This window comes from Eutrigla gurnardus (assembly GCF_963514095.1).
Source record: "Eutrigla gurnardus genome assembly, chromosome: 15".
Classification (NCBI taxonomy): Eukaryota; Metazoa; Chordata; class Actinopteri; order Perciformes; family Triglidae; genus Eutrigla; species Eutrigla gurnardus.
This window is the reverse complement of record NC_139938.1, coordinates 23,625,042-23,649,685: the sequence shown is the minus strand read 5'-3', so window position 1 is coordinate 23,649,685 and position 24,644 is coordinate 23,625,042. Positions and strand designations below refer to the sequence as shown.

The window sequence follows — 24,644 nt, the reverse complement described above, 5'->3', positions numbered from 1 at the left end:
CCCTCCATCTCAACTTTCCTCGATGAGTGTGACACGTCACCACCATGCGTGGAGCTGTCAGTGTAACCGATCCCGCTCTACAATAACTGACACAAAGCCTCTGTTTTTATTCAAATCAGCTACACAGCCACGAGGTTTTACTTCCCCAAGCTTGTAATTCAATAAGAAATAATGCCAGTGTGGGCTTCAAGGTGTTTGGGTCTCTTCTCATACATCTATCACACAAACTGTGCTTAAGTTCACGCACAAACGTTTGTTCCCTCGTTCCTTGCTGCCTTAACCATCATCACATATTTAATTATTTCCATCATAATTAAGTGCACAGGTAGAATACAGTGGCTTTTCTTTGATGCGCTTCTTCTTCTTTTGTGACAGATTTTCAGACTCCTGTGCAGGCTTTCTGCCAAAAGCAAAAGAAAGTAGGCTGAATGTGTCACACGTGTGAACATATCTGAGCATATCTCGATGTTCAGACGGTTGTTAAGAGTTTAAAACAATAAATATGGTGACCTGGCTGACAGTGAAATAGTCACAAACTCAACCACTGCTTCCACTAACAAAGAGCTCCAACAGACCAAAAGCATCAAACTGTGTTGTTTTTGTTAAAGGGCCTCAGCTGACACAGAATGACTCAACCTTGTTTGTTGATAAGAAAATAAAAGCTGAAATCACCTCTTGACAGAAAGTAGTTCCTTCCTCGTAGCCACTCACACACACCAGGACATAATAATAATAATAATAATAATAATAGTAATAATAATAATAGTAATAATAGTAATAATAATAATAATAATAATAATAATAATAATAATAATAATAATAATAATAACAATAATAATAATAATAGTAATAATAGTAATAATAATAATAATAATAATAATAATAATAATAATAATAATAATAAAATAAAATAATAATACATTGTATTTGTAATGCACTTTTAATTGTTAAAAACAATATCAAGGTGCTACAGTAGAAGTAAAATAAATAAATAAAAACAGTTTAATCCCCTGCACGTCCGTGTGTTGTACCTTTTTGTTTTTTCTAAGGTGTGACTGATGTGAGCTCCACCCCAGACCGACTGCTACCTCCGGTGCGCCTCCACGGTGGGCGGGTCCGCGGCTCGTTGGCTTTAGGACCCAGTGGCTCCTCCAGCGAGGCGGCTCGGCTCTCAGACTGAAGCAGACAAAGGCGAGGGGAGAGACGGCGTGCCGACATCCTGCAGCATCGACTCGCACACCCTACACACACACACGCGCACCCGCTCGCTCACACTCCCTTCTCCCTCCGCAAGAAGCGACGCAGGTGAGTCCGTGCTGGCTGGCGGGGGTTTTACCCACACGTTACCGGTGTGAAGGAGACATGAAATGGCATGCTGTATGATGATTATTTCAGAGTGCTGAGTTGAGATGACATCGTGGGTATTTTATGTGAAAGAAATGATTTGGGGTTTTTTCAGACACTGAGCAGGTGGATTGTGAGTAGGTGTGCGCGCACCCAACCCGACACCCCTCCTTTCTTTTTTCTTAAGGAAAACTTACACGTTTTTTCTGCCGCTGCTGTCTTCCATGTGTTGGCCACATCATTAATGACAAGTGTAGCATCAGCAAACTTTTTCTTTTCTGCCTTTTGCGACTGTGATTTTTAAAGCTAGATGCGCTGTTTCAACGGCATGTAGATCAGCTCTGGGTGAAGAGGAGCGATGAAGAGTCAGATATAGTGTGGTTGCATGGCTTGTTCAGGAGTGTGTGTGTGTGGGTGGCTCAGCCAGGAGCAGCCAGAACCAGCCAAAAATATCAGGAGCTGCCACACAATGTTGCTGCAGTGCTGCTTGAAGGCTCAGAACAGGCTCTACTTTTTCATTGTGCTGTGGTGGAGGGTTTTTATTCAGCTATTGATAAAAGTCTGCAGGGCATCAATCAGCCATGAAGGGAGGTGATTGTAATGTAAAGATAAACACTAAAAAGCTTTTTTTTTTATGTTAGTGCACCGTTTAACTGCTCCCATTGGCAACGTGCACTTTGTGGACTCGTGCTGGAGAGACTGAGCCGGCTGCTCCTCCAGCAGCAGTGATGGTGATGTCACTCTGAAGGCAAGGCACCCCGTTTTGAGACAATGGACTGTCCTAGTTGATGCTCCGCTGGGGAAGGGTCACTGTTAGCTCAGCCCATTAGTGCGGCAGATGGGCTTGAAACCTGGCCTTTGTCAGCTGAGGAGCCCCCTGAAGTCCCACCCCTATCTGTCATAAAAACCCCAGTCAGCAGCACAGCCAGGGGTTAGCAGGGGATGGAAGGGCCCCGCCACATGGATGGGTGGCGGCAGCATGTTTCCTTCGCCTCCGTTTCAATGGCCACTGTTTGTCAACCTGCTTCTTTTTTTTTGTGCATGCACCATGTAGGGCATTAAAGCATAGAGGAGGATTCGACTAGTAAGAGCGAATGAGCATCATTAGACAGTTTCATTCATTGGTTGACATGCTTGGAGTAAAAAGGCTGAAAAATGTTGAATGGCCATTAAAACAGACCATCATCGTCTCAATATAATCTTTAATCTGAAGATCAATTAAATATTAAATAAATTGAGAAAGTGTCCCGGGTGAAATGTTTAAACGCCATGTTTTGTCTGACCTGAAGCTGGAATCAGAGACTGGTTGACACTGTAAAAAATGACCTGAAACAATTATCAAAATAGTTGCAGATTAATCACCTGTCTATCAGCTAATTGGTTTATCAGCTAATCATTGCAGTTCTACCCAGAGAAACCTTGGGTGTTCTGCTGTTAACCTGGAATAAGATGAGGTAACCTCTGACTTCAAGCCCTTCTCTGATGTTTTTGTTGAAAATTGCTCCAAAATGGTGCATGATGGAACGTTTGTTTCCATGTCAGAAGAAGCCAAACTGTGATATCTGGTCTTAAACATCACAAAGACAGTGAATGTGTTAACAAGTCACGCAGACGTGACGAGTTCAAAGAGCAGCGACCTCCTAGTCAACATTATGACCTGCAGGACAAACGAGTGACATGCATGACATCTTTGCCTTATTTTGGCATTTCTGTGGTGATTTTTCTGGCTATCAAAGTCAGACTAGTACAGCAAAACTACTAAACAATGTTATGTTAAAAGTGTGGTGGGTGTGTATCATTGTTCACTTTGAAATGTTAAATTTGTTGTTTTTTGTGTGGCTTTGACTACTGGGTGGTGGTCATCAGGTGCAGGTGGGAGGTTAACAGGAAGAGACCAGTCTTTAAATAGAAACACTGCTCCAGCCCTTTGGCCGGCCCATCACATAGCATAAATGGTTTATTGTTTGTTGGCTGCAACAGATGCATCTTTTGCATAATTTCTAGGAAGCAGGAAGAACCGGATCTCCTGTAAGATTCAAATCCCCACTATTTTGGGACAATTAACATTTTCATTCAAATGACAGAGCTTTGAATTTGGTCTTAATGTGGTGACAAATTTGAGTAGAAATGCACTTGTACTCACTTAGCGCAACACTGATCCTACTAAAATATTAACCATTTCTCTGAGAATCTCTCCTGACGTGAAATATCACAAGACTTGATCTGATTTTTCAGTTTTTTTATAGTCATTTAGCTACTTGTTAGTAGTACCTTTTTATTTAAGACTCTTAAAAGCTTAAAAATTCATGAGCGGAGCATTTATGGATGTATTCTATATCGTATAAGAAACCTCTCACAAGCTTAATTCAGGCATAACCAAAAACCCCTCAGATGAGGGACCTGGAAGTGCAAAAACGCTGACTCATTTCCGGGAATTACGACTCATTCCTGCACCGTATTAACAGCTGGACAAGAAATGGACAAATCCTACTCTAATGTGACTAAAACTCAACTTGGCAGGATGGAGATGATTTCATTGGGCTAATCCAACAATCTGCAAGTTACCAAATGATCTATTGAAGACTTATTTCAGAGCCGTAGCCTTGAACTTTATTAATTGGCCATGTGTCGGTTACTGATTCAGCTGGACAACTGCTCACATATCGCTGTGCTATGAGTCATTCACACAACAGTTTAGCCAACGTTGGATTGGGAAAAAAATATCATTCAGAAATTTGCAACAGTAATCGGTATCGACGATTTCTTTTCAGTTTCCTAAATGACGGCGTTACAATGTATTTTGTGATTTGTTCGTGAAATCTTTCCCAATGAGGAAACCTAATTAATGTGTGCCATGAAGTCAGTCAGCCATCTTAATCTCCATCTGTGTGTAATCCTATTTCCTACCTGACAAAATATACATTATTTAAATCCTGCATTGAGTGGAAACTTAAACATGGCATTAAAAGGGTTTATCTTAATTGACATCAGAATGAACCTGGTCTGGTGCCAGAGGGTCTTAACTCTGCAGAAGGTGGCAGGCCCACTTTCTTTCTTTTACTGTTTGACTAAATAATGAACCCACATACACAATGTTCTTTGAATTGATCAGGATGTCCCTGTTTCAGTCGATCAATCACTTCTTCCAATAAAGACACATTGATGGAGCCTAAAGATGTGTATTTAAACGGTCCATTAAAGAGTTCGGCCTCTAATGCCCAAAGTCAAACAGGCTGTCTGTGCCTTGTTGTTGGAAGTCAAAATAGTAAATCTTTATACTTCTGTTTTCCTTCTTTCCCCCCCCAGACTCTCTGGAGCTGGTCAACGCCACCATCTGTCACAGCCATCTCAACTCTACCATCATGGAGCTAGACTTTGGACATTTTGACGAGCGAGACAAGGCCTCCCGCAGCCAGCGGGGCGGGCGCCTGAACGGACTCCCCAGCCCCACCCACAGCGCCCACTGCAGCTTCTACCGCACACGCACCCTGCAGGCGCTCACCAACGAGAAGAAGGCCAAAAAGGTGCGCTTCTACCGCAACGGCGACCGCTACTTCAAGGGCATCGTGTACGCCGTGGCCAACGACCGATTCCGCACCTTCGACTCGCTCCTGGCCGACCTCACGCGCTCGCTTTCCGACCACATCAACCTGCCACAAGGTGTCCGATTCATCTTCTCCATCGACGGCATGAACAAGATCGGCTCCATGGACGAGCTAGAGGAAGGTGAGCCCACGTGGCAGGAAGCACATTATTATATCTGTGTCTTTGTTCTCCAGTAGAGCTGCTGCAGCTCAAGCTGAGACATTTCAGGCCCCCCATGTTAAAGTGGATCTGCAGGTCGGTTTCTGTGCAGAGGAGATTTTAGAAGCATTTCCAGTTCTAAGATTAGAAATCGTATCTTATGGGTCTAGACTCCTGTAATCTCTTCATGCGATGTATTAACTTCTAATCTGAGGGGTTGGCAGTTTTTGTTCTCGCCACTGTCGTGCTGTAACGCTCGCTTCGAGATTTCTTAAAATCAGGGAAAGGTTGCCTCGTTACAGCCACAGTTGCAAAACAACCTGCTACTCGTGTTAGATTGCATTGTAAAGCTGAACGCAGGTCTTCAGTCTCGGCCTTAATTAGACTCCGTGGTCTCAGCTTTTGGGCATTTAGCTTCTAGAGTCTTCTAGAGTCGGCTCTCTGCAGCTCAGCATGGAATAAACGGTTCATTAACAGACGACATGAGCAGCTCATTGATTACAGAAACTCCCATTCACAAGTGAGTTTTTACTGTCGAGCGTCTCCGTAGTAACAGTATCACCAGTCAGGTTTTTAGATTTTTTATATTGTTTTTTTTTTTGTCTTATTTTGTGTTCGTATGAATGAATCAATGTCTGTATTTGGCATCAGATTCATTGCTTACAGATTTATGTTGTGAAGGTCAGCCAAGATGATTAGAAATCCTTTTTGGTTATTGAAAAAAAGTCTTGGCACCAGAAACCTGCCTGAGAAAAGCCACATTTCATGCAGACACATCATTTTTTTTTAGATCAACAACCATCAATCCAATAATCTCACGAGTTAAATGACCAACGTTTAAGTCTCGGTCCACTTTTATGAGGACGTTCTGAAGAAGTGGGGCAGGTGGAGCAGAGGGAACTTGGGGTAAAGCTTGACGATAAACTGCAGCTTAATGTGTTCAAAATGAAATGATCATCTCTGCTGCTTGAGCTGCTTAGGAAAGGTAGGAGTGTGTGTGAGTGAATGAGTGTGTGTGTATGTGTGGAGTGCAGTAAAGAAGGGGCAGCACCGTCAACACTGTGGGTGGTGGAGGGGTATTTCATTGTGCTTCCTCTCCTAAGATATAATTAATTGCTCAGTCTCCTCTGCACTGTATAATCCAGATCTGTGCCTTTTTTTTGTCTTTGCTGTAATTTCTCCACATTTGGCCTAATTGTTGCCTTCTGGATTCCCCTTTTGTCCAAATGTCTCTTTCTCTCCAACCCCCCCCTCCCCACACTTTAACTTCCCGTCTGAGCAACAACAGCACACTCTGCTTTAACCACTGGAAGCCGATACATGCCGATGAAAATGGGAGATTGTTTAAAACTGTATAACATTTTAACTCAACAGAAAATATTTGAAAAATTGTCAAATAATGAGTTGATCCTATATGACTTCCAACAAAGAAGTTGCTGGTTGTTTAGCAACCTGCTGGTTGCAGGTGTGAGCGACGGCATCACACAGTAACACAGAATCTGGTCCATTATTTAAGATGAAATGCTCTTTTATATGTGTTTTAGACCCTAAAATAGTCTATTGAACTTGATCTAATGATCAAATATAACATTTTGTAGAAACTCCATAGCAGAACCAGCCTGAATACTTCTGCCCTGTGGACGGTTTGTATTGACGCCCTCTGGAGTAAATGTGTTTTCTTAAACAAAGTGAGATGATTTTTAGTTGTGACACCAGATCGATGTCAGATGAAATGTGAGACGTGAGATCCCAGAGCGTCTCCCTCGGGCCTTGCTGTCTCTTAATTTGAGTTCCTGTAGGTGCGGATGTTTCCGAGTGGACGCCTCCGGGAGTCTCGGGTGTCGGCCTCGAGCGTCTGAGTTACAACAACACATAACCCAATTTCTTTTATTTATTCTTTTTATTTGCCGTCACAGGGGAAAGCTACGTTTGTGCATCGGAGAACTTGTACAAGAAGGTCGACTACACGAAGAACGTCAACCCCAACTGGTCCGTGAACGTCAAGGCCTCGGCCAGCCAGAAGAACATGCAGGCGTTCGCCGCCAAAGCCGCCGCCGGCAACTCCGGAGAGGGCAAGGACTTTGTTCGACCCAAGCTCGTGACGGTGATGCGCAGCGGCGTGAAGCCGCGCAAGGCCGTGCGCGTCCTGCTCAATAAGAAAACGGCGCACTCCTTCGAGCAGGTGCTCACCGACATCACGGAGGCCATTAAACTTGAAAGCGGCGTGGTGAAGAGGATCTACACGCTTGATGGCAAGCAGGTACGTCTCGGTTTTAGGCCAGCTCCCATCATGCTCTCTGGTAGAAGACATTAGAGCACATTCTGCATTTGTTTAAAGTGGGCCTTCTGTTCTCTGAATAACTGGAATAAAAGGTTTCATGATGTTAGCAAAGCTTCCCAGTAGGTAAATGTGTGGTCCGGCTTCAGGACAGTCTATCATTCATACGTCCACCCACACCCAGCCGGCCATCAAAGGGAAGCTAAATGATTTGCTTAAAACGCAGATAAACTAACAAACAAACAATGGCCTTGTGTCTTCACTGGTTTCATCGACATCACGCACTTTCAAAATGGACACACGAGGACAAAATGTCCGCTCCAACCCTCGGTCAACATGAGAACCTGAAGCATCAACCTGTCCACACAATGACCTCCTTTTGTCTGCGCTCTTCATTCTGACTTCAGTCTGAGGCCACGTATTCTCCCGTCTTGTGGTTCGTCCGCCGCTCTTTGTTGTGGACGTGGTTTTTAGGCCACGAGTCCGTCCATCATTGAAAGTCCTGGGAAGTTCTGTCTTCCACCCACTTTGGTGTACAAAAGGCCAAACCCTGTATTGTTGTTTTGATCACTTTGTCCTCATTGTGACTCTATTTTACATGTTAGTCAAATGGCTCTAGAAAGACCTTTTTACTGTGAACAGAAGTCGTGTCAACCAGGAAACACACTCTACTCTGGCAACAATTTGCTGAGCTCGGAATCCTTTGTTACTGTTCTTGTGTTTTATGAAGAATTCAGTCCATCAAAGACGAAGCTGGATTCCCATTTCGAGATGATAAGCATCAAAATGCAGATAGTTATGTGTTTTTATAAAGAAGCCACAGAATAAAGGTCAAACTGTCGTCAGCGACCTTGACTATTCTCTGGCGTTCAGTTAAAAGACCCTTTGGCTGTTGTAGCCAAACAGGAATCGGGGCACGAGAATCCCCATGAGACGAAAGGTTTAGTTTCCACCAGACCGGCAGTAAGAATGTGAAATGTTAGACCTGTCTTTTATACACACAACTGTAAGATAAAAAGGAGACACGCATCCTATATTTGCAGTTTGTTCTCTGCAATTTGGTTTAAAGCTAACTGAATCTACCCGGGATGCTAATGAGCAGCGCTACCTAACCTGCTTCCCTGCTCAACAGCACAATGTATTTTTCACTCTTGTGATTTCGTCACTCTGACATCCAGTTTAACGTATAGTTTCCCATCACAGACTGTAAATGGATCCGGTGGAACTGCAGCTGCAGGCACACTTTAGTTCCCTCCACAATATGCACTTAATTGTGTTAAAAAGATGGTTTGCTCGGCATTCAAACCCGAAACCTCAATGCTGCTGTTGGAATAAACATTCATCTCGTGTGTAGACTGGCACCTCAAATTACCATGACGATTAGCAGATTTCATGACGTGCAACGGGACACGGCTCGGTTTAAACCAAAAATTACAAGCATGGAAAAACTTTGGCTATTGTTTTCTCAACACCAGCGGAAAAAACCTAATGTTTTATTCATAGTTATGCTGCATTGGAGGGGCCACCATGCAGGGTCACCCTCCGGAAGGCTTCGGTCAGCTGGACCGTCAATACATCCTTCATATCGGCCCGTGGGCCACTTTACAAAGTAATAAATGAAATGTTGACATGATATGTTTCTGAGCAGTAAGGAGTGACCTTTTTTCTTTTTGACGTCGGCGACCGTGAAGAAATGTGTCTGGTGCCGACTCCCACCTGTGACCGGCTGCATCAAATACCTTTCTGCTTTCCACGCTGTTGTGAATCACGGTTAATCAACGGAGGCGTGTGTGTGTGTGTGTGTGTACTCGGACATCTGTTCCTCAGTCCGGACTTTGATATGGTTAAATGCTGCTAATTCTCCTGCAGGGACCTTTTTCCTGTATTATTCATTACAGATGGACTGGGGACCGTGCCCTGCTGCGCTCCTTTTAGGTGTTGTCCTTCTGCGGCGTGTTTTTTTTCCCCCCTCTGTGTTAATAAGGCTGGGATCGCATGTTTCTTGGAGGAGGGGATGTGTGCTGAAATGATAGATGGGGGAATTTGATTGTAATGCTCTCTCCCAGGAGTGCAGTCTGGCTGCCCCGGGTCTCCTACCTCCTACACACACGCTTGCTAAGATGTTACGATATTGTAATCGCCTCACGGATTATGATTTCCTTTTCTTTATATTATATTTTCTTTATATCAGAGTGGAGTAGAGTGTTTTTTCCTTTTGCGGTGGGCTTTGGTTAGGAACGGTTGCCCTTGTTGCCATGCGTTCCCCTCCATACATATTTAATGATGATGTGTCCACAAAATTAAATAGCCACCATGCAGTAGCTGTTTCAATCCCAGCCTATTGATTAATCTGTCATCGCTGTAGATTTAGATGAATGATTTCCCTATTTTTTTTTTTTTTTTTTTTGTGCCAGTTTGCAGACGTGTGAGAGAAAACGCTGAACACATTGTTGCGGCGTCTTTGTGTGCAGAGGCACACTGCAGCTGCTCTGTGGTGGAGGTGATATGGTAGAAAGCAATATTGATGCAGTGCCCGCCCCTCCCTGACTGCACCGATCCTCCTCTTCCCATTCCATTGCGATAGCTGCTGGGACCGGTTGCTAGGAGACCACATCCCAGGCACAAAGAGAGCCCAGCTGGTGTGGACCGGTCTGTCAGATACCACATCCTGTAGTGGGAGTTTACCATCAATGCCAGCCTCGCATGTCATGTATTTTTTAACCTATACATTCCATCATGGGGTGTGATTCGGTGGCCTGATGGACTATGTAGTGTGTGTCTGCATGTTTGTAGTTTAAAAGGATCACTTTGTGGCCACGACCAAAGGTGATTTGGGTGTTATAGCATGACTAAAATGCCTTCTTTTCTCTCTTGATCTTCCTTTCCCCCTCGTTAGTGCTGTGTAGACTCTAAAGACGGCCAGCCCTCCTCTCTTTGTCAGTGTTGTGAACAAAATCGCTCCCATTCTCCCCTCAAACGCTAGTGCTCTCCACTTCAACCGGGAAGGGTGGGGCCAATGGATTCAGGAGTCATTTTCTGTCCTTCCAGCAAATTGGGATCATTTCATTTCCACTGATGGGCACTAATAATTCCCCGTGCCTGAGGAAAAGAAGGAAATACATGTCTCCATCGTCCTCTAAAGGCTTCATTAAATCAGATATGGTTTATTTCATTCCTGGCAGCCATTTTGTATTTTTTCTTTTTTTTTGATAGAGGTGTAATAGAACAGGTCTGATTTGCATTTAAGATCCACTGCTTGTTCATCTGAATTGGCAGCGTTTGCATGTCGAACACACGACACCAGATCCAAATGTCATCTGTGAAATATGTTTCGGTCGGTTTGCGTCGCAGTGGGATTCTGCAGCAATGCAGGGGCTTTTCAACAGAATCTGCCTGTTTGAGGTTTGCTTTTCAGTCTGTGTTTTTTAATCTATTTTTTGTATTGCTTTTGTCAACAGAGCAACCGAGGAAAGGAAATGTATCCTAAAGCTCAGACACGCTTCAGGCACAAGGTCACGCTGTTATTGTAGGAGAACAAAAGACTCCAATTTATTTAATAGTTAATAAGAAACGTATTCACTAAACGGGGATGAGGATGCAGGCGTGGCTTTAGGGCTTCTTAGCGACTAAAACAGCCCGGTAATGGGGGGAGAAAAGCCTGCTTTTCCTCAGTTATCAGTGCTCTTGCAGTCTGCCTGCTCTCTGCCATGCTGCAGAAGCAGTTGTCATGGCAATAAGCTCCGTTGTGATGGATTCGGTTTGTGACAATGGCTGTAATACGCTGAGTGTGCTCTTTACATCGGGTCTTACCTGCTCGCTCTCTGTCGCTCTCCCGTCTCTGTCACTCTCTCACACACACACACACACACACACACACACACACACACACACACACACACACACACACACACACACACACACACAGGCTGACAGAGGGGCGTGGTCCCCATGATGTCCCATCTCAAGCTGCAGCCTGTGTGCATCCTCGGTGCTTGAATCCCCCCCCCCCCCTTCCCCCCTTTTCCTGCACAAGGACCACATCAACAAGTGAGCACGGCCCGGGGGGGGAGGGGGGGAGGAAGCCCGATTTAATAATGCTAAGGCCACATCAGTCAGCCAAATGGAAAGCCTGCTTCCGCCAGGTCGGGGAGGGGCGGGGTTACAACAACATCAGGCACCAGCTGCTCCCCGTGACTCTGCAGATATCGCTGGCCTGCTCGCTCATCTGTGCTCCAAATGTACCAGAGCACTTACAGTAGCAGCACAGACGCTGAACCGGCGCGCCGAGGTCACCGTCGGGTCAGAAAGGCAACCGGCAATAACCAGTCATCCAGTCATCGTGAGAGCGAGACGACCCACCGCTCATCTCTTATATTTTTGATTTACTGGATGTGACTTTTGTCCCCTAATTACGTCCATCAACTGAGCCGCTGCTACAAAAACAGACAACCTGCGATATGCGCAAGAAGCAGACAAAATGGAGACATTGCATGTGATTTTGAGGAATTTTCCACTCTGTGCAGAGGCCCTGGTATTGATCAGTCTGTGTGCCTACACGTAGAGGAGATGGTGTGGGAGTTTCCCCCATGGGTTTGCAAAGCAGTGTTCTTTTTCAGTCTTTCTCTCTGTTCTTCACGTTTCTCTTCCACAGCTCAGTAATGCCCAGACTACACAATATAACGTTTAATGAAATCAAAAAAGGGAGTTTTGTATTTTGTCTTTGGGTAAATGCTCTGTTCTCAGTCTTTCTTCATCCCCAGAGGCGTAACATAAAGCATGCACAGTAAAATAGAAAGTTCTTGCAAAGCCACTGTCCTAACTTCAAGACTGATTTATTTTCCTTCCAGCTGATACGTACGGTAGCAGAAAGAAACCCTGGTAAACTGATCTGAGATTACTCCCCTATGGTGTCTGTCGGGGCACAGCAGATTAGTGTAATCGGTTGGATTTGATTGTACTGACTGGCCATTTGCGAGGCCAATCTTTAGCGGCTGTGGTAAATCTTCATGTTCGTCAGATAAGTGCTGATTAGATGAGTCATGACCCGGGGTCAAACCGGCAGAATGCAGCGTCGGATAGCTTTACTTCAGAGATCAGTTGAGTCGAGACGAGAAGCTGCTCATATAAGTCATCGGATGCATGATCTTTGTTTCAACCGCGTTTCACACGAGCTGCAGTTATTGACCTGAGATTAACGGATTAATTTGTTTTGCAGACCAAATTGTTAATAGGTTGGCATCGATCGTTTTAAACGGTTTGAGTTAGATGTGAAATGCTTGCCTTCAATAAAAATCAACATCATACCACATGTTCCACAGAACTTTTAGTCACCAGCCCAGATTATAATGTCCTGTTATTTGCTGCGGTGGTTTCTCTTAACAACATGCATTAATATTTTATGATGCAGGATGAATTGCTATCATAAGGTGCATTAAATATATCAACTTTCATAGAGGTGATGCTGTATGTGTGGTGAGCTTGTCACATTGATGAATTCATTCTTATAAAAAGGTGAAACATTTCACATTTTAGGCTCAGAGAAATATTTAAGAGGAAAAACTGTCTGTATTCTCACCAGGAATTTCAGAATGACAGAAGTTCTGTATTTACTATCTGACCTAATGAAACGTCGGGTCAGGCCATGATGAATAATTCAGTTGTTGTAGTTGGTGGATCCCTGCGTAGCTGGGGGGGGGGTTTATGTGGTCCTGACAGCTGGTGAGGCAGAGATTAGGGATGGACTTGGTGGGTCTGAGAGTCTGGAAGGGGCCAGTTTTTGTGGGAAACCCCACCCACCTTGATCCAACAAACAAATGTGTGTCTGTTAATACACTGATGTGTGCATCGCATGGACAATATTTAAATACCGAATACGACTTTTTGATGATCTGATGGCCTCGTGTCTTATGTCGTCGTCCTCCTGGATTCTGTTGCCAGGTGGGTCTGACTGACCTTTTCAAATAGAGAGCGGATGATTTCCGGAACTGTATCCAAATGTTCCCGAGCTGGTCTGCCCTTTCCTCGCTGCCGGCTTGTTTCAAAGGGACTCTGACATTTTACGTTTTGATCTGATCGCATGAAAAGCGGCGCATTTTTTCACCCATTGCATTTCACTCGTCTCCAGACAGAAGCCAATTAACCCATCATAGGCATCCTGAAACAAACTCCTGATGAAAACGTTATTAGTCAGGAGTAAGGATGCACTAAACCAACATTTTCAGTCCAGATACCTGGGCTTTGGGTCTCTACCTGCCTATTTGAGTGAGTTTCACACATCGGTATCGATGCATCTCTAGTCAGAGAGTCGTACACATGCAAGCCTGGTTTCAGTGATGGGGTTTAGTGTCTGAGGGACATTGGATACACACTTTACATTAATTATTTGTGGGCTTAACGATTCAGGGAGCACTGGTCAAAGATCTGCGCTGTAACTGCACAGACTATGTGGATCTTAAGTGATCATTGTAGGGAAGAGGATTAGAAGGGTTCAATGTTTTTGCTAAGGAGTCTTAAGGAGGATGGTTGCTTTCTGATACATGGGGTTAAACCCGGGTTATCCCAGAGAACGCCGCTTCTGAATGTTTCTTTGTAATTGTTTTAATGTGTTCCTGAGTGAGTGGACGGATTTGACTGTGAGGAAATAAACTAGTGTCTCCTGTCAGAAACCAGAAAGGATGGATCCCTCGTTTCGACTGGAGTTTCTGTTTAAAGGGGATTAAGGTAGAAGTCTGGATAAACACTTTATCCCTTTAATCAGCTCTGTTCTTAAAGCTATTAAAACGTGGACTAGCCTCTCGCCTCCCACCCCAGTCCATCTCCTCTCCACCACCCGCTGGCCTTGTGGGGGGGGGGGGGGGGGAGCACTTCCTTAATGCTTATGATTAACCGTCAGGTGCCCTCGCTGCAACACAACAGTTTAACCTAATGAAAATCACATGTATCTAATCTCTTGACAATGATCACCGTAAGAAAACCCCACATTTGCAGCCTTTTTAAAATTAGGCTGGAAAACCAATTAGATTGTGATCCCTGGAGTCAAAGCACCATCTCTGTACCTCAGCAGGGATCCTTCAGGCCTCTTTCCAGGGAATCCTGCAGCAGAGAGCTGGAGAGGGAGGGGGAGAGAGAGGTACAGCTGTTGGATGCCTTGCCAGCAAGTCACCACCACACACTTTTAGCTTGTCAAGCAGGACAGAGAATCAAAATGGCAGCTGCTGGGTGGGGTGTTCCCAATTTATCTGCAGCTCATAGTTTGGATGCGTATCACAAAGGAAACCATGATGCATCTTGACTATCCTGGCGAACGTCCCAGTAAGGGTCATCTTTCGGACCGTGGACCTCATCGGGGGATCCAGGAAGTCTTGAGGATCTTGTGCTTTTAGAAAATTGTCCCTAGAATTAGAATTAATCCTGCAAATTAAAAAAAAACAGCAAGTCATCTTTAGTTCAATTAATTTGTCTTGATCCCATAATTGAAGTGAGAATGAACAAATCTGCTGTTAAAAGGCAACCTGGAGATGCTTTATAATCACGTCTGCACCAGGAAACACACAAAACGACTGAGGGGAAACGCAGCCTTTTAGCCTGAATGGCCCTAATAGGCGTGCCAGAGCTGGTAAAAGCAGCCGTATAATGAAGAGGAGAGGGGAAGGTGTGGCACAAAGACATCTGTCCACTCAGGCCATATTGTGTCAACAGCTGCTGGAGAGTGGAAAAAGACCCCGAGGATGGAAGTTGAATCATTTAAACATTACAGCAGAGGTGTAACATTATCCTGCCTGTTTGGGCTTTTTTCTGTGTGTTTTGTGTTTTGTTACACGCAGCTACTGTCGCTAAAGGCATGTTAACATGAAGCACAGAGGTGGCTACCTGAAGCAGACTCAACCCTTTTAGCTGGCAGGCAAAGGAAGACCTTACTCTGTGTAAAACAGCCCTATGTGGATTAATTCATCCATTTAGTGAAAATGTAATCAGCATGTAACACTTTGGTTTCTATAAATATCCTTCATCGTTGCTACTAGCGACACATCATCGTGCAGGAAATGCCTGTGTGGATTTAATTAATTAGGCCTGAATCAGCATTTCAAATGCACTTAGTGCACTATTAAAACATGAATTATAACGACGCAAATGTAATCTGCTGAATACGAGCAGATTGTCCTCTCCTGGCAACTGTGTAGTCTTTGATTCTAGACTTGAATCTCAAACTGTTGGACAGGTTGCGATGATATTTGGGACACACATTCATGTTCCCCTCTTTAATAACTTTGGTTATCCTTTCCACCATCATCAGGTCAAAATTTAAACGAGTGCATTTGGTTACCATGGTGACCCACGCCCTCAGCCTCAGCTGTACGTTTATTGCTAATGAATATGCTAACCATTACACTCAAGATTTCAGCATTTGTTATGCTGATGTTAATATTACAAGCCGTTTGATTATTGAGGATTATTGAGGGTCTGGTGTTTTCTGGCCTCACAGGTTACCTGCCTTCAAGATTTCTTCGGTGAGGACGACGTCTTCATCGCGTGCGGACCAGAGAAATTCCGCTACGCCCAGGACGACTTCTCTCTGGATGAGAACGGTGAGCACGACGGTGTTGAAATAATCAGTCATGGTGGTCTGTCAGCTTTATATTATATCATATGATTATCATAATCATGCACCGATATCGACCAAAAGACAATAAAACATTATAGCTGCCAGGAATTTCTGCATCCATTAAAACACTCGACGGGGCTCTTTCTCTGTTGATGTCCACATTTTTGACCTGATAATATTTATTCTGCGGTTTAAGAAGAAATAATACATTTTCGCAAAAGCCTTAACATTGAATTTAAGATTAAAGATGTTTATATACTGCCCTCGGTCTCCAACAATGAGCTTATGCTCCTAAAATGTGTAAAATGAAAATGAGAGCTGATAGTTCCTGGGGTGTCGTTTTAATATATCTGAACCATCGGGGGCTCTTTAGACTGATCCTCATAGATTATTTTCCCCTAAAAAGACGTTGATTCACATCCAACGCTGTCTCCTGGTATAAAGTGAGGAGAAATATGAAGTATGTGATAAATGAGAGGGAGGCCCAGAAAGAGGGAAGTCTGTTATCTGCAGCCGGCAGAAGGGTGAGGGGAAAAAGGTAGAGAAGAAGAAGAAGAGTCATTAATCTGTCCGGCGACAGGTTTAGGCCAGCTGATCTGCCGGTGCTGATACTGCTGAGACGTCGAGGAGAGAAAATGTAAAAACCAATCCGCTGTGTGCTCCCCACAGACCTGGAAAACCTATTTTTACCAACCCACTTCCACCTAATGTCCCCTCCTCGACTCGTTCACCGTCGTCTAAACGGATTTCAATCTCATCGGCGCTGATACGAAGCTGATTTGTCGTTATGCTGCCTTCCTCCTGTCTCTTCCCCTCAGTTCGTCGTTGAATCTTGGGAAGGTAGAGATGCCAGTAATGTTATAATGATCTAGACCCTTTTCAGCATACTCTCCCAGACCATAATAACCTCGGGTTACACACACACACACACACACACACACACACACACACACACACACACAGTCTAGATGACGAGTTGTGGTCAAATCCTGATGTTTGTGAGGCAATTCTTAGTTACTTTGATGGAGATGAGATTCTTCTTATCTTATTCATGAAATCTAAACTTCCGTTCGGCCTTATGTCGTTTTTTTCTCTCCTTTTCTTCTACTGACACTACTTTTAAGCTTGGTTTGGCAGAATTACCAAAATAGATTTAAGTCCCTCGTGGTTGTTTTTTTCACAGTCTTTATGTTAAATACAAGACTATGATGGACATGCAGACACTTTACCTGCAGCTCCGTTTGTGCAGCAGCAACATCAGTTGAAGCTGGGAGCCCACAGGCAGATAGACTCCAGGATGGGGGGGTGTTTCGAGACCATTGAGTAAACTAGACAAGCTGCCAGTCTGCAGCATTCTCAACAGCATGGTGGCACACCTTGCAAACAATAGCACACGACTGTACGTCTGTATCCACCAGTGTGTGAAGGTTAGGAGAGAGAAGACAGACGTGGTGCGATCCCAGGAGACGGAGGGAGGACAGATAGTATAATTAGCATCAAAAGTGGAAGGGGGGGAGGAGGGGGAGTCTGACTGTACAAACGGAGGGGAGGAGGAGGAGGGAGGAGGAGCGGTGTCTGGAGTCTCTCTACCCTGGTTTATGCAGTGACCCAGAATGCGCTGCATACATTTCTATATGATTAAAATAGATGCTCACTGTTATGTAAATGTATTTTGAATTCCCGAGCAACAGATATCAGGAAAAGAGTCGTTAAAATATGGCAATCAAACGATGTACAGTTCTCGGTGGCTATTGTTGAAATCTGTTTGATATTATTGTGAATAAGATGTTAAGATAAGATGAAATTAAGTGAAGAAAAATGTCAGGATCGCACGTGGCCAGTGTTCTGTTCCTTCACTAATTCTCCTTGAATTGCAATTTTATCTCCGTCAATCAATATGCCAAGTTCAGGCAGCTTTTGAAATATTATTATTATTCCCTTCACTGCACGACCACACATGAACGATGCAGCTCCCTTTTGGTTTGGGAGGTTTTTTCCTCTAACTTTCTCTTTGTACTTCTTCCCACAGAATGCAGGGTGATGAAGGGACCCAAACCTCAACGTGGTTCCATCAAGAGTCCTGGTCCCATCAGGCGCATGAAATCTCCTGCCGAATCAAGTGAGCCCATTATTTCTCTCTCCCCCCACGCTGTAATGCTTCCTGTTTGAAGTGCAGCAGAAAGTGACCTCACCTCGTTCCGTAAATCGAAAACAAAGAGAGCTGGCGGAAAGTAAAACCAGCCCATTTCTGTTGCCGTGGAAATAAGTCATACATACATAAACTATGACGGCAGAGTGGCCGTGACCTCTGACCTTACTCTGGTTCTCCCTTTTGGATCAATAGTGTATCATAGAAGCAAGAAACAGCTTCCAGTGAGCAAATAGCAGAGATGCTAATGCTAATAGCATTAGGGGTCCAAACAGCCCCTTAATCTCACTACAGCACCTCATAAAAACCCACTAATACTTCAGAAATGGGACAGTAAAAACCCGGCCTTTGTTCCCTGATGGTAATCTAATGGGATTTAGAACAATGTTGCTATTGCAGGTTTCTTAAAAAAAAACAAAAAAAAGCATGAATAAAACATGAAAAATAAACAAAGGCAGTGTAAACAGCTTTCAGCTGTTTGTTTGACAATCAGGCTTTTTTAACATTTAATAATATCCAGGAGGCAAAGAGCACTGAGACTCTGTCCGTGTTTGAATCTTTTATGTGAACAACAGAGTTTAATACCAGTAAACTAAACAGAAAAAAGAGGTGTATTATATATTTTGAGAAACTGTATTAAATGCCCTGCTAGTTGCCCATAAAGTAGAGGATGACGGCGTCTCTCAATCAGTGGACAGACAGCAGGTGAGTTATTAAATCCCCTGGAGCATAAAAGCAGAGAGTTGGGGGGCCGGTGTGTCTTGAATATTTTATTGATTACTGATGGCCTTTTAAAACAGCAGATGGTTGGCCAACATGCCGGGGAGGCAGTAAACGCTTGAGCATTAACCACCTCCGTCATGTCTGAGAGGTCAGCAGGGTGAGACGGGGTTTCTGAGAGAGCAAACCAATGTGACTCGCATATGTTAACTGGGATTAATACGTGTAAATAAAGCCCATGTTAGTTCCAAAAATAGGATTTCTCCCCCTGTTTTGGGGTGGTGGTGGGGGAGGTTGAAATATTTTTATGAGGATTTTATGTTTTCCAACTATTCACCAGATAAATGAAAAGCCATAAAACTTAAAACAATCATCCTTTTGATGCATTTTTCAGGTTAAACCTCTGCCAATAGATCCCCTCCACACTGCTCCTGAAACGCTGTGATCACTATTGAAATACAGATGTCTAGACAGATTGGGGGATCTGGCTTTAAAGCACCTCACTGTGAAATTCTAATCTCACATGGAAACACGGGAGGATCTGTCTCTGAATGCTTGTCCTCTGAAGGGTTAACAGCTGGTATGGATGTGGAGGGAACAGCAGACTCACTTTCTCCAGTTAGACCAGTCTAACTTACACAACAGTTAGCAGCGCTTCTTTAAGCCTCTGCCATCTTTAAAAAAATGCATTAGGATGCACCGGGTTCAACGAGTTGAATGCATTGAAAGTGTGTTTGGGGAGCCCACAGTGAAACAAAGTAATGTTCACTGACTCTACTGGAGAGGATGAATACGTCTCTCAGATGTAGAGATTTAGAGACAAACAACGTGGGCAACTTTGCTGTATCGTCAACTCTGCTGCAGCTGAATGTCCCTGAATAAAACAGCTGCACTCTCGGTACGTGTGGCAGAGCCGCTCGTGTTTAGATCCACTGATTCCAAGAGAACTTGTGATTTCAGGTTTTTCCTGTGTTTTTAAAATGTCCACATTTGTAAATCTGTCCGAGTGGTTAAATGAAGCTGGTTAAACAACGGAGCGTTGTGTTTTCAACACTCATTGGCTCAAAATGTACACTGGCCATCTGGCTCATAGTCTCCAGAATCCTTTTCATCTCTTATAGACAAAAAACTCTTTTAAAGCACTTAACACACACACACACACACACACACACACACACACACACACACACACACACACACACACACACACACACACACACACACACAGCTAACATCACATCGCTCTCCGATATAAACACAATGTCCCACACAGACGGCGTCCTAGCAACGTGGCAGGACGCAGGGCGAGTGAATAAAATGTCATCTGACAAAACGTAGAGCTTGTCAGCCACCTAGACGTGGAGCGACGCCGTCTCCCCGCGCCGAAGCCAAATGAGGCCACGGTTCAGGAATGACTTTCCTCCGGAGCCAAGGAGGACGGGTTCAGGCCTCTCTTAATCCACACTACTGTTTACCTCCCTCTCTCCCTCTCCACTCTCAGCCAATGGGACGGGCTCCAGCAGCCAGCTCTCCACCCCGATTTCCAAGCATTCCCCCACCTCCACCCCCAACAGTCCAGGCCTCAACAACAAGCAGAAGGTACCCGCTCCTCTCTCCCTCTCCTCACCTCCTATCATTTCACCCCCTTTCCCCCTGAAATCTGTATTGTTTTACTCTTAACAGTGAATTTACACACACGCTCTGTTTGCAGGATCTCTATTTGCCCTTATCTCTGGATGATGATGACTCCCTCGGCGAATCGATGTAGACGCCCCTGCCGCCCCGCCTCCCTTTTTTTGGCCTGAAACACAGAAGTTTTTATACCTCTGCTGCTTTCCACCTTTCGCTCACTCTTTGTCTCTTTGTAAGGCCTTAGCCAACCGGGCTACGACACCATTTGCTGCTTGAGAATAACACAAACACAAACCGTTGTTTTCTTTCTTTTTTAAATCCGTTTCGACCACGTTGTAACAATCAGCTCACTAATGTTCAGACATGTGTTTATATGGAGGGTTAGCCACTAATTTCTACAAAAAGGGCACTCAGTTCACTGACCAGCAGATTTCACGGTGTAAAAAAAAATCACTTTGGTTTCAAAATGTTTTAAAGGATGCACTCTGACGTTTGAATATTTCAGTCACGGCATTCCAAGCAGCAAATGGACATTTCTAGGGGTGTTAGTCAGAGCTGACTCAACTTCTTTTTATCACTTGTATTCGTGATGTTCCTCCATGTCCTCCTGTCCAAGGTGTGAACGGTGACGACTCTGTTAAGCCGGATAGTCTTTCTAACCCGCTGTAAATACTGTGTATAGCTGTCCATCATAACATCTCTGCCCAGTGTCCATTAGCTGTGCTTCCATCACGTCGCTACAACGTCCGTCTTAAACATTTTGCTCCACATTAATACAGGGTATGGTCAAAGTAAAAGAAGAGCCAACGTAACCAAGTCCCAGCACAGAGGGTGAGGATGTGTGGGATGCAGCTCCCGACTGAAGAGGATAAAACGGAAGCCAACGCCTCCGCTAATCATGTTCCCGACCGAATATAGAACCAGGAGGATTATAAAACCATCTGCAAAAATGACACTTTTTTTAAAACGGCCGTTACAATGGAGGCCCCAAAATCCTTATGTTGGCAATAATTGGCGTGCATCTTGTCTAATCAGGGACAAGGAAATCTCTGCATCCCACACGGCCCTCAGTGAAGGCTTCGTGTTGGCGTTTCCTCTATTTTGACCCTCTACGTAGGCAGTAGGCTATACATGGTACTCTGTTTTAGACTTTCACAAACTGCAGTGCATGATATTGATGAATGATTACGAGACTTTGGGCCTGTGTAAAGATGACGGACCTAATGGTGCATAAAAACAACCAAAGGAAAAAAAAATTAGGCCCCCTTTTTTAAAAAAAGAAAAGAAAGAAAAGCCCACACATCCATTATCCAGTCTAAATAATTCCCTTTTTAGGCCAGGTTATAACTTGTGGTGATTGTTTTATAGTACAATATGTGAAATTCAAAGATAAATAAATAAATAAAGGTGTCAAAGCCAAAGTATGATGTTTGAAGTATGATGATGATGACCAACAATTATAGAAAAGGGATTATATGTAACTATTAGTTGTACAATTCTTTAAATATGCTGGAGGAAGCACACCTGTAGATTTACGTCTTACTCTTAAAGCATCAAAATGACATCGAGATGAAATCACAAGTCGTGCTCGTCCAAGGCAAATTATCGGACAGGAGTGGGGTTTCTCCTATTCTCCATACAGCGGGGACGCTAAACGGCCGTCTAAATCTGTGTGGGTTTTAAATTTTTATAAAGTTTTATTAATTTATATCAAGGGAATGATTTCTTAGTTGCTCCCGTGAGCTCTTAAAACTAGTACTTTTTTCAAGCCTCTGTGTGCAACTTTCTATGGCCATATTCATTTTTCTATTGTCACGACTCGGTCGTGTCTTTACGACTCTACTGACGCAAGTTTTTTCTCAGATCTTTGCAGGGAATCAAGCCTGAGAATCGCTAAATTGGATGAAACCGAAGCACAACGCAGGGAGCAACTTATTTATCACAGCAACTGACACTTTACTGTCTACTTGCCAGCATTACAATGCGTGACAATTCATTTCTGAATATATATTAAAATAAACAAAATGCTGCACATGTAGCATCCTTTAAATTATCATCTATGCATTCGGATTTGAATATTTAATTTTTTTTTGTAGGAATGGCCTTTTTTATACCCAATAGCTTAATGAGAAATAAACTAAAACTAATATCCATTCAGGTAAATCATTGTGATGATGTGATCTGGTCCTCTGGATGAGCTTTGCATAGCTGCCACTTACTGCTCACCTAAGTACCCGGTGCTGCTCCACCTTTCTCCTGCAGGGAGTGCTGTCCCACCAGCACCATAGCTACTAAAATCAGCCAATCCAACAGCAGGGACATCTCACTTTACCAACCATTTTGTACAAACCCCCGTCCATTCGTTGTCAAACAGTTGTGTATAACTTTACATGCTAATAATGTTCTTGTCTCCTTGATTTTTCTACAGCTTCTTACAGCGCTACAGCATAAAAAAACATTAACGGAAAATGTTGGTTGTCTTGTGTTAACCCTCCTCCACCATGTTGAGACGAATGGTGTGAATTCATCACCAACAGTGGTGCCTTTTTTCTTTTTTTTTTTTTAGATTGCTGTCTTTTGATAAAAAATGAAATGGGACATCGAAGGCTTGATCTTTGTGAAAAGCTGTGTGAACCGTTTCTAAACGTCTTGAATGAGGAGGCCTCCCAGCACACGTTTGTTTTGAGGAGCTACAGGACACTTTATCATGGTGTAAATATGCGCCCCTCCTGTTCTCTTTCATATGTATGCCTTTCTGATCGAATGAATGACTTTTTTTTTTCTTTTACAAATGAAATTTACAATGTCCTTTTTTGTGGTATTTTGCAAAACGTCACAGTGGCTTGTTTCAGTGCTTCATTCAGTGTATTAACCGGTATCCTTTTGCAATTAAAACAGTTGTATTTCACCTCTCTGGTCTTGAGTTTATTACAATGACGAGTCAATAACACACAAATCTATTGAGGCTTATAAATGGAGGTAAAATGGCATTGGCTTCATCCCCATGGAAACAGGAAGTCTCTCACCGTCTAGCGTTGGCCAAACGATGGCTGAACTATTAACATTGTCAATTAATTAGTCATAATATAATATTGAATGACCGTGCTTAATGCAATATGAATGTAAACTGTGAATGTAAGTACAAACATGTTCCTGGACTTCTACAGCCTCCCAATAATCCATACATGAATATATGAATCTAAGATGATGCAAAAAATAAACATAAAAATATGCAACACCTTAATATAGATTTATTACAGCACGTCGTTGACCATAACTCCACACTTTTATTGTTGTTGCATCGTGCTGCAAAACTCCCTTTCCTCCTCACTGATAATGATATGCCACACTGGACAAAGCTGCTCTGGCGCCCTCTAGTGCATGGGTCGAGTACTGACACCCGGAGTATCACCTTAATGAATATCCTGCCATCTGCTGGCTGTGATGCCTGTATGCTGTGACTGAAACTGAGGAAACAGTTCCAGCTTCACTGTAATTATTTAAATAACTTAAATTCCAGTAAAATGGACTCACTGAAAACTATTGTTGGTCAGCATTCTCACAAACATACAGAAAGAAACGGGAACTAAAATGTTATCAACAACTAAAATGTTATCAGTCACTATCTCAACAATAAACGGACTGTAATGGTTAACACAGATCAATAATATCGATCTGTGTTGCCAGCCATTCTAGGCCACGCAAGGTCAAATAATATCTGTTTTGTTAAAGAGCTTAAAGCTTCTGTTCAACCACACAGGTGTTTTCACTTACCTGCTGATTACTCTGGCTCAAGGTGGGCGGAGCTTGATGACTGGACTCATCTTCATCTACCAGTAAGAATGAAGAAGGAAGGAAGGTGTAGCTCAATTATACGCCCACACAGTCCAGAGAAGAGGTCTGATCAGACAGATGAACTGAAAACACCTGTTCAGGTGTCCAGAGGCTTTAAAAGCTTCCCACAGAAGAGAGTCTGGCTCTTGCCTGGTTGTTATCTGCTCACACATTTCTCTGAAGCTGATTTGGTTCATTGTCTGGTTTTGAACACAGTAATGGAGATTTATTTTTAGGGAGAATGAAAGTTGTGCCCCTTTAAAAAAGCAAGCGTGTTGTTTATTAGGCAAAATAATAATTTAGGAGGAATGTGGGCATTCTGTGTTTATGACAGGAAACTG

General features: G+C 43.6%; 1 protein-coding gene and 1 long non-coding RNA gene across 2 annotated transcripts; one reads left to right on the top strand and one right to left on the bottom strand.

Annotated features, from left to right (window-relative positions):
* Nucleotides 1–1,159: 1,159 nt before the first annotated feature.
* LOC311025969 (neuronal migration protein doublecortin-like) lies at nt 1,160–23,377 on the top strand. Its single transcript, XM_084029187.1, has 7 exons — nt 1,160–1,305; nt 4,651–5,070; nt 7,005–7,348; nt 15,849–15,951; nt 17,998–18,087; nt 20,339–20,436; nt 20,549–23,377. The coding sequence occupies exons 2-7, from the start codon at nt 4,707–4,709 to the stop codon at nt 20,603–20,605; spliced, it is 1,056 nt and encodes a 351-aa protein (XP_083885313.1). The 5' UTR covers nt 1,160–1,305; nt 4,651–4,706; the 3' UTR covers nt 20,606–23,377.
* On the bottom strand, nt 19,151–20,332 carry LOC311025973. The gene is made up of 2 exons (XR_014598436.1): nt 20,036–20,332; nt 19,151–19,979 (listed from the first exon to the last, which is right to left on the bottom strand). It is a non-coding gene; the product is annotated as an uncharacterized lncRNA (long non-coding RNA).
* Nucleotides 23,378–24,644: the final 1,267 nt, after the last annotated feature.